Raw genomic sequence first — 16,196 nt, 5'->3', positions numbered from 1 at the left:
GGACAGAAAAGTAAAGTGAAATTTCCAGGAAATTCCCAAGAATTTTTTCTTCTTCTTTGAATACCTATTACTCGAAGAAGAAGATGGGCGACACACAGAAAGGTAAATCCATTAATTACTATTTTTCGTTTGTTTCTGTTTATCATCCATAAACAATCAGACGATGGATTCGAATGAATGAATTTGAAGAGATTCAAAAGGTTTTTCATTGTTTTTTTCAAATCTCAAGAAGACCTCTAGAGACGCCATTTGGATCCTCAAAACCTAATTTACATTTAAAACAAACAAGGAGGATGGAGGGAATAATTTTGGTTGATTTGCAAAAACCGAAAACTAAACATCCAATGCAAACTACACACCTTAAATCTATTTAGAAGCAGATGTTGTTAGCCTTTTTCTCTTGATATTCATCGGTGGTTAATTTGCAAAGAAAAATTTCTTTTTCTTAAAGATTTCCTCCTCTTGAACAACATGCAAACAAACATTAATTTTTGGACAAAATAAATGTATGGTAGGGTGCCTGATTATTATCATCATTAACATCATAAAAAAATTATTGTTGTTTTGGTCGTTTGAAAAGATTTGCTTGCTTGCTGGCTATTGAACCAGTTGAATGATTTTCATCGGATGACGACTATGAAAACTTGAAAGAAAGGAGAGAGAGAAAAACCAGCGGCATTTGTCACATTATAATCTTCTTCGTACCGATTCATCATGCTTGCTTCACTTTTGCATATGATTTGAATGGGAATTCTTCGTTCGTTTCGTTTCGTTCAATGATGGTTCGCAAGACGATAATGATGATGATGATGGCTGAGAGAGAGGCTCTCCCTCAATCCATCTTTTATTCAAATGATCATTATACATCCAACGATTCATTCAACCATTTTTGTCCATTCTTGATGGCGATAGTAGTGATGGTGATGGCTATTTTGACTTTTGTTGTTGAATGTCATTGTCATAATGGTCATATTAATGGTGTGACAATGACATTCAACAACAACAACAACAACAAAAAAGGAAAGGTCAATTGTGGTCATCTTTGGATATCTTCTTCTTTTTTTCACTAGAAAAACATCTCAATTTGATTTTACAAATCTTTTAATATCGATATTTTTCATTGGCAAAATGAATTTGGCATTTTAAAAAAAATCGTTTTACATTCGATGATGAGCGTGATCAAAATGTTATGGTGGTTGTTTATTCACAACATCATTATCATTCAGTTGTTGATGATAAAGATTTTTTCTTCTTCAGAAGGATGTCCCCTTTCGACTATTTCGACTAATGATGATGATGATGATGATGGGAGCAAGAGAGAGAGAAAAAAGGTATTAATTGTCAGTGTGTGTGTGAAAGGAGATTTTCACCCAAACGTTTCAAGTTCGGATATACAAAAAACACCAGAAACATATCATTAGAGTGAAAATAGAAAAAAGATTTCCATTAAAAAAAATGAAATCTTTCAACAACAACAAAATGATTATCGACTATACAAGAAAAAAAAATAAAGCTATCGAAATATCCGCATCAACACATTTTCGAAATATTTTTTCAAGAAGAAAAACAACAAAACAAACGACGATGCTAAACATAATTATGTTTCAATTATTTAAATATTTCTATTTTTCTTTGAAGAAGGAGAAGCAGAAAAAGCCAAAAATCTACATAATTAGTATTATAATTGACTTGATTCAAACTTTATCGAATCAAATCATCACCTTTATTTTGTTCGTTTTGCATTTCGTATGCAAATTATAATCGATGAATAACGGTAATTTGTTGTTTTTCTTTTGATTTTTTTTCAAAATTTCAATCTAATGGATAATTATTGCGTTGGAAAATAGTTTTGTTTTTCTCGTATGAAAACAACAACAAAAAAGCCAGATAACAGCCATTAGATAAGAGAAAATTGGTTGAATCCATTTTGGCAACCAAAAAAGATTTGTTCAGCCATTTGACTGACTGTAAAACATGGTTTGAGTGTGAAAATGAAAAAAGCCTTATGGGAACAGAAAAAAAAACAAAAAACAAAAAAATTAATCTAAATTAAACCACCAATGATGACAATGATGATAATTAGTTGAGAAACCTTAGTTTTCATTTTTCTTTTGAAAAAAATATCACACAGATATGGGGATGATCCAATTCATTTTCGGTTATGACATCATTATTATCAAATTAACGTTGATGAAGCAAACGTTTTTTTGTGTGAAAAAGATCCAAAATATCTGGTTCATAATCTTTAACTCTTTGAATACTGAAAAATTGCAAATCGATTTGACATTATTCATCAACATGGCAGCAACAGCAGTGGTGGTGGTGCTTCAAACAGGTTTGACAATTCTTTTTTTTGATTGATTGATTAATTTCATTAGTTGTCGTCGATGTTTGTTTGTCACACAGCAAAACCAAATCAAACATGGGTTGAAATAGATTTCATTTCATTATATAAAATTTTACATTGTTTTGGATGGGTGTTTTGAATTTTATGGTGATGATAATGATGGGTGAATTCAAAAAGAGATATCTGAAGAAATTGATGTTATGTCCATTCAAGCATAAAGTCATCATCACATAAGGTTTTGCCCATTCTCTGTGAAATCAACATTTTCATCATTCAGTAAGTCAATGTTTGCGACGTGCCATGATTTCAATGTTTTTTTGATGATAATAACCAACCAGCAGCAGTAGTCTGAAAACAAAAAAGAGAAAGATACATTGCAACCAAAAAAAAACAATATAAACAAACCAGACAAAAATACATACCATTGTTGTTTGTTTGTTGTTGTTGTTTATGTTGTTGGATCATTGTTCAGCAACAACAACAACAAGATGAATTCAACAAAAAAAAAAATAACAGTCACCTATTTTAACACAATCGACACCAGGAGAGGGGAAAGAAAAAAAACCGCCATTCGTTATTATCATTGTTATCTGGCCATCATGCGCAATTGATGTGCGCCTAACCGAAGCCAGCAAAAGAGAAGATTTCCTGTGTATGTCTGTTTACACACCACATACGAACGAACGAATGATGAGTGATGATTGAATGAAGAGAGAGGCAGAGTTAGAGAAAGCTTTGAATACAATCAAAATTGGTTTGAAGATTTTTTTTTTATTTCGAAATTCAGTCGATTTTTGGCATTTGATCAGTGAAGATTGTTGATTGCTCGTTTGTTTTTCTTCTTGTTGATGTGATTTTTGTCGTAAAAAATTTATTTATCACCAAAAAATATTCATCAATAGTGGGTGTGTTTGTGTGACCTTGTGTGTGTATCATTTTTTAAATTTTGGAATTTTGCTGTTTGTTGTTCAACAATTGTTGTTTTATTTGATCACGATAACAACAATGATAATGATGATGATGATGGAGCGAAGAAGAAAAAATTAGTGTGTCCATTTTTTTTTACATATATTCTTGATGTGATGATCATTGTGAAACTACGACAATCATCTTTTTTTATCATTGACATTAACGATTAAACGGAAAACAAAATCATCATCATTATCATTATAATTTATTCATCAAAAGAAAATTCAAAATTTTTCCAGCTTTTTCAACTTCGAAATCAACACATCAAACAAAAGGTTTGTTTTTCATTTCCAAAATAATTCGAATGTTTTTCGAATTCGAATGTTTTTCGAATTCGAACGTTTTTTTCAAATTCGAACGTTTTGTTTTCGAATTCGAATGTTTTTTTTTGACTGTGTCATGCCCTAAAGGTGTAAATAGTTGTGATCGTCCGATATTTTGTTTGTTTTCAAAATGAATTGATTGATTGATTTTTCAGTTCAAATTTAAATTGTCATTGAAAAAATAAATTTGATTTTTAACAATGACAAAATAGAGAGGAACGAATGACTATTGATTACACAATCATCACATCAATCAATAGTAGTTGTGAATGATCGATTGAACTGAATTAATTTCAATCGATCAAAAACTTGAAATTGTAAAGTAAATTTTGAACAAAAAGAAAAAAGAAAATTAAACAAAAAGTACAATTCGTAATTAAGAAAATTTTAATGAAATTAAAACAAACAATAACAAATAATACGTCATTTTTAATGATTGATGAAAAAACAACCTGAAAATCAAATGAAAAACTTGAAATTTATTTCCGGTATTTCTTTCGTTATTATAACGTTTCTTTTCGAAATTATCGTTCCACACACACGCATATAACGTTTATCTTTTATTTTTTGATTTTCATATTAAAAATGATACAAGAAAACATCTTAAGCAGCAGCAGCATTATTATCTCTATATGACAATACTGCAGTAGGAATTTGTTGTTGTCGTGGTTGTTGTTCTCAAGATCAAGTATGTACCGGTAATGTGTGTGTGTATATAGGATGATGGACTGGATGAATTTTTTTTAATATATAGATTTTGAAGCAAACAAAATTCTGGAACCAAAAGAATATTCTTTCTTGTGGCTATTTTGCCATTTCGAATAATAATACCTCTTCTATGAATTTTTTCATATAGAATCAGTTCTTGTCCATTTTTTTTTCGCTATATTGAATCCGATTCTACGTCAACCGAATGTATCTTCTTGATTGAATATAGTAGTGGTTGTTGTTGAAATTTTTTGGTTTGGTGGCCAAATATTATTCAGATCAAAATAAGGTCGATTGAATTTGTTTGGTGTTGGTTGGTGTTTGGATTTTGTGTTTGGTTAACAAAATCAAAATATTCATCATCATCATTATCGTTAGTTGTTTCTCCCTGATGATTTTCATCATTTTTGTTTATTGTTAATGATGATAATCGATTTGGACATAAACCAAAATCGATAAATTCATAGACATCATTTTTGTGTGTTTGTTTGTGTCGAATTCACTCTTTTTTTCGCCAACATCATCATCAAAAGTCATCCTTTTTTTTGAAAAAAAATCTTCTGTAATTATTTGAAACGCTCAAAAAACATTACAATCAATTCGAAATTCGCAACTCTTTTCTTGTTTTTTGTTGAAGTTTTTAAAAAAATATTTAACCCTAAACGGCGATAATTAAACAGAAAAAAAGGTAAAAAAAAATTTGATCAAAAAACTCCGAATTTCTATTTTTACCTTATTTTTGCAACTCAAGTTTAAATAGTTTCGAATGTTTATTATTTTTCGAAAATATTCGATTCTATCTGAAAAATGACAAAATCCGCTTGATTTGATCGGATTTTTTGTTTCTGCTGATTAATTTCTGACAGTTTTTTTTCGCTAATTAATGAAATTTTTCTTGCCAAAATAAACCGGTATAATTTCAATTTTGTTTGTTGTTGTTTCGACGAAAATAAACAACGATGACTACACCCATACATCCACCCACGATTGGAGAAAAAAAAACCTTGAACTTTTAGCCTTTCATTTTCAATATTGATATTTTTATCAAGCGAAACAAAAAATTCTGTGATTCTCCTTGAGTAAAAATTTATTATTCTGTGTTTTACTGTTTTGAATGCGCATGATTCATTTCTCAAGATGATGATGACGATTAATACAAGTAGCCCCCAAAAAAAAATGATGTAAATGATGAAAAAAGAATAACTAGTTCAAGGATAAACTAGTTTTGTCTGTTTTGTTATGGTTGTTTTTCAATATCAAAAAAAAGAAAAGAAAATTCTTTTCCCAAAAAATTCTTGTGCAAAAAAATTACCACTTCCTTTTCCCCAATCATCATCTATATATATGATGATTTATCAACATAAACTCTGTAATAACGGTAATTCTATGTCATCATTGAATTTCGACTGAGATTTGAAAATTTTACTGTCAATTTGTTTTTGTTTTTGTTTTCTCTTTCCTCTTTCAATCTGCAGATTTAATTTCCAAAAAAACAAAACATCTGCTTTGTTGTTTTTATAAAAAAATTCAAAATGGCCTTGATTATAATGATAATGATGATCATTGCAAATGTCAATGATCATCATCATTATCATTAATAATTTCGATATGTAATTGAATTTTGGCAATTCTTTTTCACTAACAAACAAACATAACAAATGTTATTTTCTCCCATTCGTTGCTTGTTTGTTTCATTACAACAACAACAAACAAAAAAATTTCTGCCTTGTATCCATTCTGTTTGTGAATCATTTTTTTTTTCAAAAAATGAATTTTTTTTTTTTGACATTTTAACATGTTTTTTGAATGTTGATTTTAATATTTTCCTATTGTGTAATGATTTTCCATCGTATGTTACTCAAACAACAACAACCAGATTGAGTCAATCAATCAATCAAACCAGAAAAAAATATAATAATGTATTATCAATGTTTGTTTGGGTAGATTATATGCCTATTTAGTTTTTAAAAAAATATGTATTTTTTTTCGGTAATTGTAGGTTATATTAATGGACAATTCGTAACAAACGTTACAAACAAACAAAAGATAAATAGATTTTGCAGGAACTGCTGTAACTTTTGAACTTGCTGATGTTTGCATTTTTTTCCATTGTTACAGAAAAAAATGTATCCGATTTTTTTTTGTCAAATCAAATGATTTATTCATTATTTAAACAAATTAAAGCTTCACTCTCTTCATTCATCATTGATTTACTTGAAAAAATATCCGTGATGAGACACACACACATGTCAAAACATATTCATTTTGCATTTGGTTTGGCTTTTTTTTTTGTTATCCCCGGTAACCAAAAAGGTTTTTTTCGTTTAAGGTTGATCGGTTGAATTTCTCAATTCATTCATTCATTGACTATGAATGAATGAATTTTCTTCGTTGAAAAAACGTCAATCAAAAATGAATTATTCAAAGGGGAGAGAGAGAGATAGAGAAAATCCGGATAATATGATTGAAGTTAGTGAGAGAGAAGGGTATATTATATATTTATAATTTAGTTTGATTTGATTCGGGGTTATTTTCATTCCATTCAGTTCAAAAATCAAATTATCTTCTTTTTTTTTCCAACTATTTTCATCCAAGTTGGTTTTTCATCGAAAATTCAGTGATGTATCGAATTGAAAATTGACGAATAACAATGATAATAATTTTTTTTTCAGCCAGAAAAAAAATTGGTTTTAAAATTCGTGAGAAATTTTTTTCCCAAATCATTTTTCATTTTTCCAAAAGTAAACTGAAGATTTGTAGAAAAATGATTGATCAGTTTTCTTCACAAATTGATCGATTATGAAATAAGGTAAGATAAGATAATTGCTTGATCAATCGATCAATCGATAATGAATCTAATCCATTCGCTTGTGTGGGTTTCCATAAATATCATTTTTTTCATTGGCCAAACCAATGAAAAATCCAAAAAACCACATTGAATCTTTCCATCATCAGCAGCAGAAAAAGTTTTCTCATCAAATTTCGTATTATAGGTAGGTGTGTGTGTGCTGTGTCTGTTTTATTTCGTGCTATTTCCACACCCAAGTCACTTTGATGAAAATTGTTTTTTTTCATTTCATTTGACTCGTTCAGGTTGGCTGATTGTATTGCGTGCACTCAGAAAAATCGATCCCCTTTTTTGGGGCAAAAATTAAGCTCCGCCTTTTTTGGTCGTTGTTAACTTCTTTGAGCGCATGTTCACATATATTCCCGTAAACTTTCTTTATTCTTGAAATTGTATATTTCGGGAATATTTTCTTTCCATAACCATAAACCACATTCAATAAAATTAATAACAAACTAATGAGAATAAGAAAAAAGATGTTTATTTATTGTTATAAAAAAATAAATTTTTCGTTATGGATTAAGTACAAACAATCAAGCATTTTGAATTAATCAATTTTGATTAAAAAAAGATTTTGGGGTAGATTTCTCCATATATTCGTATGTAGATCTTGCATAGCTAATGTTTGCATTGTGTTATTGCACCCAATGTATTTGATTCTGATTCTTGTTATTTTGAAATTCACGATTTTTAATTCAGTCCGTACAATCATATATTTACAATAGATCATCCAATAGATGTTTGAGGTTCCACTTTCTCTCATTTCACAAGTTCTTCTTCGTCATGCATGGGCCAATCTGGGTAGATAATAATAATAGTACTGAAGACATTTCGCCAATGGCATTTGTATCATAATGACAGATTCAAGAAAATACAATCTAAAATCAAAATTACAAAAAGAATCGGTAAGAAAAATTGAGACTTAGAAAAATTGAACTTTCCTGGACAAATGCATCTTGGAAAATTTCGAAACCAATTCAGAAGTTGATTTGCTCATCAATTTGCTCGACTTATGACCGTTATATGGCGAAACTTTGATTCAAATTTTGTCCTTATGTAATGATAAACTTTCATGTTTAATCCATAATGATAAAGTAAAAAAAGATGTTTATTTCTGATTCTCGATTCGAGATTGAAATTTTTCGGCAATATCGAAACATTTTCGAACTCGAAGTTAATGTTTCGTTTTTTTGCAATGTTCGATTTTCTTTTTCGAAAAATTACAGTCGTTCTTCGCATAATACGGTATTCGTACAACAGTGGAACGAATTAACCGTGTTCCACGAGGAACGACTGTATGGAACTGAATCAACCGCCACGTGCATTTGTGTTTTTCGTCACATTAATTTTTTCGTCGTCATTTCACAACTTTGATCGAGGTTCGACTATTCGACTAAGTTTTTAATGGAAAAAATCAACGAATTTGGTGGTTCAAAGTTGATTTATTATTGCAAAATGGTACGAATTTTGATCCGGATATCTTAAAGACAACCGAGATACCCAACGATTGGAACTTTCTGAATGTAATGAAATGAAAAAATATTGAACATCATTGTGCTAAATCTTCCTGAATGAATGTCTGTTCATGAAACAGTTTGTTTCAAATTTTTCAAACAAAACCTAGAATTGTGACTGAATCAAGAATCAAATATAAGTGGCGTCTTTTTCGATTGGTGAACCACAGAATGTATTTGAAATTTCTGAATTTTCTAAGTCATAATCGATCATTATTCTATGGATATTGTTATTGAATTCAAAGTTGTGTGTCATTGTTAACAAGATATGTGGGTTCACCAACAGAACTTCAAATGAAATTGTGGAAACGTTTATGGAGATATTTAAATGGACCAAATTCAATAATTTTGAATTACTTTTTTCTCATTGAGATAAAGACCGAAAGATTGAAATTCACGTCGTTTTAAAGACTTGGCAGTTTCCTTGAAATGCACTCAACCCTTTGATAAATTGGAAAAAAACAAAAAAAAATTGAATTCAAATTTATTTATTTATTTTTTGCATAAACCAATTTCTTATTTTTTGTTTTAATAAAACAATTTATTTTTCTTTTATTTCAATTACTGATGAATTACTGATGAATTTTTGAATTGATATTTTAAAAGAAATTTGCTAACAACAAAAAAATACTCATAAGAAAAAAGTTGCCGGGAACAAGTTGAAAACCAAATTGAAAATTGGAGCGAAATTTAAATTCATTCAAATTATGCCGTTCAAATAATAGGTTACTGTACATGGAAAGTTAGGGAAAAAAATTTCTTATTTAAGCTCCGCCCATTTCGGTCTTTGTATACTTTTTGCCTAACTTATACTGTACATCGGACAGACGTACAATTTTTCTGAGTGTGGAAAAATATATTTTTTTTCAGAGTTGAGTCGAAATAGATTATTATTATTATTATATAATCATTACTATTTTTTTTCTCATCATTATATAATGATGATGATGATGATGTAATAAATATCTTTTAGTCTGTATGTACACCACCCTTGGAAAAATGGATGAAAATGAAAATTATCATTCATTTGGATAAAAACCCTTAGAGAAAATCAAAAACTATATCTACCTTGATGACTACCAAAAAAAATCATATCTGTAGGTTATCTAACTAACTGTATACATATTTTGAATTTAAAATGATATACTCTCTCTTTGAAAGTAAGTGAGATACTCAAACCGGCTTTCATTAGTATGTATTGCTCTCACTTTAGTTCATTCAGCCTGACCATCTGCCATCATCATCATTATTATTTTGTTTATGGATCACACGACCACGTGTCCATTATATCAACAACAACAACAACCACGTAATAATAAAAGTACAATGTTTTCTCGTGTGCAAGTGAGTGAGTCATTGAATTGTTCCAACAAAAATTTACTTCATTGTGACGAATTACACTTCGTGTGGTGTGGTCTTTCGTTGATCGCAGGCAGTTTTTTGTTGTTGTTGTTAATAGACTAAACGGGAAAAAATAGTTATTTTTCTGGTTTTGTTTGTTTGTTGTTAGTTGGTTGGTTGTTTTGGGTGATGATTCTTGTTTTTCTGGCAAGTCTGGTTGGTTGGTTGGTTGTCATTGGATATAGAGTGGGAGAGAGAGAGAGAGAGAGAGAGAGAGAGAGAGAGAGAGAGAGAGAGAGAGAGAGAGAGAGAGAGAGAGAGAGAGAGAGAGAAAACAGAGAAAACCCAAAATGAATTAGCCATTCAAAATATTCATGGCGACAATTATAACAATAACCAGGTTTTGCTAAACTATGGAAACCTTTTTGTTTCAAAATGATAATGACGTTGGTGATGGAAATACCCAAAAAACTCTTCATCTGGAACATTTATCATGTTTTGTTATGTTTTACGACGATAAAAATCAAGTTCAAAGTCACTTGCAAAACATGAAACACCAAAAGAAACGTTGGGTAAATCCTCTATATAAAACTGGTAGAAAATACCGGAATTTTTTTTTTGTTGATAGATTGACGTTTGATAGATTCCACCAAGCAAAAATGTATGAGTCATCCATACATATGGGTTTTTACGTTTCATTGATCGGATCATAGAATAATATTGACTCGTCATCACGTTTGTCATTGAAATAACCAGAAATTGAATTTTTCTGTTTTTTCATTTTGCTGTTTGTATGTTTTTTCTGTTTTTTTCCAGGAATATTACATTACAAATTCGACAATCTCTATACCCCACTATACTATAATTATCAGCAGCTAATAATAAATGTTTCAGAAGCAAAAAACTAATGTTCCAGGATCAACGAAAAATTCAATTTCACAATCACAAAAATTAAATTACAAACAGCTCAGGACGAATATATACGGATATTTTTTTTTGTTTGGACTCATCCTTTTTCTCTAATCAAAATTCGGTTACTTTATTTCTTCTGGCGGTCATTCAATTCTATGTTTTTACCCGAATTTTTTTTTCGTTGATTGAATTCCCGAATGTCATTTAGTTTAGTCCCATTTGTACTATATGTAGAAAGAAAATTAACGGTCATTTTTAGTGACAAAAACAAACATAATGAAAAAACATGAAAAACATTATCCTGATAATTAGGAGAGAGATGTTTAAATGGAAACTTTGGCTCCCCTTGGTTATTTATTTTATCCATTTTCACTTTTTTCTTTACTTTGTTAATTTTACCATTCATTTTTAATGATTTTTCCGATGAAAAAAAAAAATACCCGGATCACGTGATTGGCCAGCATTTTTTTCTGGTTAAATAAATAAATGTTTGGCTCTCTAAATATAGCAGTGGAATAGTATCTTTGAATGTTTTTCAAATTAGAAACTTTTTTGTTGTTGTTGTTGTTATTTTCAGGGTAATGTTCCAACAACAACAACAAGATAAACACATGGCCCATGTTTCCAAAAAAAAAAAATTTAGTTTGACCTTTTTGTTGTTGTTTGATCATCATCATCAATAGACCAAAAAACGACGGTAGGTTCATTCTGGTATAGATTTGTATTGACAACATGAACATTTCATTCATTTTTGTATATTTTTGCGTGCGTGTCATTTGGTTTTGTTTGTTCCAAAATAGTCATTCATTTTTCGATCGTTGATAGTATCCACCAATGTTTTGTGTTTGAGTTTGTAAATTTTCCAATCGAATAAATTTCCACATAATAATCGTAAATCAAGTGCGGGTTTTTCTACCTTGAAAACAAAATTACCCACCAACAAAACCCAATAATAATCTTTATTAGCAAATTTTACTTTTACAAATTTTATAATTTTAAAATTTACAAGTTTTTTTATAAAAAAAAATTTCTAAACATGACAGATGTGTGTGTATCAAATTTATAATCCTTTTTTACAAATGAATATTTTATTGATTACTAATGAAGTATACACAGTGGTAGTATTGCAGGGTTAATTTGTGAATTTATTGGATTTCGAGGGAAACTTTTTTTGTTTTCCCCTCTGGATTGAACAAGATTAATCCGGATGTTTGTTTGTTTTGTTTTGTTGTTCGTCAATTTGATCTTATTGAATTTCGAAAATTTTCCATGTTTTATTCCTGATGTGAAAAATAACCGTCATCATCGTCATAATCATGAATCGTCGTTAGCCTGAATCTCTCTGTTTTCATATTTTTCCAATCTGTAAAACAGCTGAGACTTTTTTTTCTTTTTATCCATCAAAACAATTGGTCATTATTGAATGAACGATCGATCGATCCATGAGGACCATAAGGACCCAAAAGGACCCTATGCGATCCAACAACATTATATATCATTTCTATTGTTATGATGATTATTATCGATCGTTGTCAGGATTGTCGTTTGGGATTTTTGCTTGTTGTTGTCGTTGCTTGCTTGTTGTTCAAATTCAACTGAATTGTGAATTGAAATTCAAAACAAAATAGAAAAAAAAAATCTATTCAAAGTCGAGTGGTCTCTCTCTCTCTCTCTCTATGTATGTTATCAAATTGTGCATGAAGATAATCCACTTGAACAAACATTAATAATGGAAAAAAATTTCAACCTAGTAAAAATTGGTAGACTATAATCATAATCACTACCATCATTCATTCAAAAATGTATTTTTTCAATTGAATAGTTTTTTTTCTCTCTCATCTGGTTTCGTGTTAATTAATTTCCTTTTTTTTCATTCATTGAGTTGAATTGAAGAGAAGAGAAAAATCTGAATGAATAAATTTGATCCACTTATCAAATTGTAGTTTACACATAATTAATCTCAATTCGGTTATTCTAATTCTCTCTTTCAATCTGGTATTGAATTTCTTTTCAAAATTTTACTTTTTTCTCACCGTTGTCACTGATTTTAATTGAATTTTTTGTTTCGTTTTGTTTTTCTAAATAGAAAAAACATGGATTCAAATATGATGGATATATCAATTTTTATAACAACATTATCAATGATAATGATGTTAATTATTAATGGTATTGATGCAAATGTTTCAATAAGACCTGAACCAAATAAAGATGTAGGGATAATGTCCGGTGAATCAAAATATTTTCAATGTATTGGTTCAAGTAATAAGGAAAAATTATCATGGATTAATCCAAAAGGACAAGAAATCGTAAATGATCCTAATAATGGAATATATACAATATATATTGTTAAAAAGAATACGATCAAATTAGAGTTAAAAAATCCAACCAAACAAGATTCAGGTGTTTATAAATGTATATCAAGAGATGAACAGAATAGAGAAACATCAGCATCATTCCGTTTACATGTATTCAATCCAACCATATTGAAAGCATCAAAAGAATCTTATCAAGTTAATGAAGGTGATAATGTTCGTATTGAATGTATGGTAACTGCTGATAAAGATGCTACTATTGAATTTATGTGGACATTTGGTCAATATGATTTAAGTCAAGATCCAAGATATCGTATTGAAATTAATCGTGATCGTTCACCGAATCCGGATGAAATACGAACGATTAGCCGTTTAGAAATCAGAAATGTTAGTAAAGATCATGATGGTAATTATGTTTGTTCGGTTGATACAACCAATCGTTTTATTTCGGATTCAAAAGAGCTCAAATTGACTCTTCGTGTTCAATGTAAGTGAAATTTTAATTTTTTAAAAATGATGAAAAAATTTCGATAATTTTTGTTTTTCATTTTCCGTTAGATAAACCACGTTTTGATGAAAAAACACCGGCACATATTTGGGTATCTGAAGAAGCTGTTCAACAAGGTGGACCATTATCGGTAAACATATCCTGTATTGTTTATGCTGATCCAGTAGCAACAATTGGTTGGTTTACAGCTGATAATCGTCCAGTTGATCCTAATCGTAAGTTTAATCTCAGATTTTGACTATTTTTTTCAATCTTTTAATCCAAATCTTATTTCAAAACAAAAGAACAAAGAGGTGGTGTTAAAACGAAAATAATCGATTCAATCAACATGTCAACATTAATGTTAACATTTAGAAATATTGATGAAATACGAAATCCAAGACCAAATTCCAGAATTAAATATAAATGTCGTGCTGAAAATACACAAGGAGCTGATAGCCGATTGTTTGAAATAAAAATTGGCCGTATACCTGATTCACCAATGGTCGTACGTTTGGATTATAAAGAAGGTGCCATTATTTTGGAATTGAATGAAACAAATGTTGAACCACCGATCGATATCTATCGTTTGGAGATATCGGATGAACAAGCTCATCTTTTCAATAAATGTATGTTATTTTTAAAAACAGAAATCAAATGTTACTAATCAAAAAATTATTATTATTATCATTATTATAGCAAATGCAAAAGATAATACAACATATGTGATCGAAACGGCATTACCACGTGGTGAACATAAAGTAAATATTTATGCTCATAATCCGGTTGGTTGGTCTGAACAACCATATTCAAGTTATTTTTTGCAAGTAATCAGTGCCGGTTATCGTCCATCAATATTAACACAATATTGGCCATATTATATATTCATACTAGTCATTAATATTAGTCTAATACAATTACAATCAACAACAATTTATTTTGATCATCATAATCATCAAAAGATTGTTAGCAAATGATTTTCCTTGTTTCTTTCTTTCTTAGTCATAAACAACACCTTTCTCAATCAAGAAAAACCTCTTTATTACTCATCATCATCAATCATCAATATTATCCTTTGTTAGTTTGTTTGTATCTCATCTTCATCATCATCATATAAAATTCCCTTTATAACTTTGTGTGTTTGTGTGTGTATTTGTGTGCATCAAGTGTGTAAGAATTTTTTGGAATTTATCTAAACAAAAAAATAACTAACGAAAAAGACATTCCATTCTATCATCATTTGTCATCATTAAAAAAACGACAACGGTCGTTTTTTAAATATATTTTATAGGCTGCCATTTAGTTACATTTTTCATTCAGTTATTTTTTCACCATAAATTCTTTGTGCTGTCATCATTTGATTTGTTTTTCTTGAAAAACAAAAAACAAAACAACGACATCATCCTATAAAATACACACACACACTCACTTGCACACTCATCAAAATTATCAAAATTTTATCATCATCATATGAAAGCAGCTAAATCACCAAAAAAACAAAAAATAAAGCAAATACTTTCGTATCGTCGTTCTATAATAATATAGTTATTGAATATCAAAGGAAAAAAATAAAATAGTGAATCTTCATTCAAAAAATTATTGTAAATTTTCTTGGTTTTTTTTTCTTTTTAATTCGTCTTTTGGTTTCTTCATCATAATATAGCATTATAGCAATAGTTAATCTCATTCATTCAATTCATCATTTTTTTTTTTTTTTGAAAAAAAAACAAAATATTTTCAACATTTATCCGAATATAATAATAATCTCCATAAATTACAAATTACCGGCTAAATATTTTCAATAATTTTTATTTTTTCAAATCATATTTTTTTTTCTCTCTCTCTCTCTCTCTACCAATAAAACCACAGTATTCTTCACCGTGACCAAAAAAATTATATAAATATAAATCTCTATATTCTTCTTACTTCTTCTAAAAATAATAATGAATTTGATTAATCTGATAATGTTTTTTTTGTGAAACTGAAAATTTTGAAAGTGAAACAACAACCAAAATTGAAACAACAAGACAACAAAAATCATATATTTTATCATTCAAGCATCTTCATCTTTTTCTCATTTGAAAACACAGACACCGATATATACTATATATTCTTGTTCTCTCTCTCTCTCTCTCTCTCTCTCTCTCTCTCTCTCTCTCTCTCTCTCTCTCTCTCTCTCTCTCTCTCTATCATCATCATCATTATTTTTTCTCCATTATAATTCACCATTCATACCAAGAAACAGACTTTTATTTCTATTTTTCTTTTCCTTGACCATTTCCACACATAATATATACATAATTGATTTGAAACTGTTCCACAAACAAACAAACAAATATAATTTACAATTGCTATAAATGAATTAAGAAAAAGTGAGAGAAAAATGATGAATTGTAAAAGCAATTTAATTATCACACAAACACACACACACAGACCAG

At 29.3% G+C, this 16,196-nt stretch overlaps 1 protein-coding gene and 2 long non-coding RNA genes across 3 annotated transcripts; 1 reads left to right on the top strand and 2 right to left on the bottom strand.

The window, feature by feature from the left end:
• Positions 1-1,736: 1,736 nt before the first annotated feature.
• On the bottom strand, positions 1,737-3,590 carry LOC142645768 (uncharacterized). The gene is made up of 3 exons (XR_012846822.1): positions 2,770-3,590; positions 2,093-2,695; positions 1,737-2,002 (listed from the first exon to the last, which is right to left on the bottom strand). It is a non-coding gene; the product is annotated as an uncharacterized LOC142645768 (long non-coding RNA).
• Positions 3,591-4,615: 1,025 nt separating this feature from the next.
• Positions 4,616-16,082, top strand: LOC113791159 (neural cell adhesion molecule 1-like). The gene is made up of 5 exons (XM_075822932.1): positions 4,616-5,035; positions 13,046-13,758; positions 13,830-13,994; positions 14,064-14,387; positions 14,458-16,082. Exons 2-5 carry the CDS (start codon positions 13,053-13,055, stop codon positions 14,733-14,735), a joined length of 1,473 nt encoding a protein of 490 aa, XP_075679047.1. The 5' UTR covers positions 4,616-5,035; positions 13,046-13,052; the 3' UTR covers positions 14,736-16,082.
• On the bottom strand, positions 7,652-8,398 carry LOC142645759 (uncharacterized). The gene is made up of 2 exons (XR_012846814.1): positions 8,130-8,398; positions 7,652-8,070 (listed from the first exon to the last, which is right to left on the bottom strand). It is a non-coding gene; the product is annotated as an uncharacterized LOC142645759 (long non-coding RNA).
• Positions 16,083-16,196: the final 114 nt, after the last annotated feature.

The sequence above is a fragment of the Dermatophagoides pteronyssinus genome, unplaced genomic scaffold (genome assembly GCF_027571235.1).
Source record: "Dermatophagoides pteronyssinus isolate colony J.1.1.1.1 unplaced genomic scaffold, Derpt_VIB-CSIC_2022.12 sq0021, whole genome shotgun sequence".
NCBI lineage: Eukaryota > Metazoa > Arthropoda > Arachnida > Sarcoptiformes > Pyroglyphidae > Dermatophagoides > Dermatophagoides pteronyssinus.
Note: the sequence above shows the minus strand (reverse complement) of the source record. Positions and strands in the feature narration are given on the sequence as shown.

Coding starts and splice junctions, on each gene's coding strand:
- LOC113791159 (XM_075822932.1), top strand. CDS start 13,053: ATGGATTCAAATATGATGGATATATCAATTTTTATAACAACATTATCA. Junction 13,995..14,063: donor TCGTCCAGTTGATCCTAATC/GTAAGTTTAATC, acceptor TCAAAACAAAAG/AACAAAGAGGTGGTGTTAAA. Junction 14,388..14,457: donor AGCTCATCTTTTCAATAAAT/GTATGTTATTTT, acceptor TCATTATTATAG/CAAATGCAAAAGATAATACA.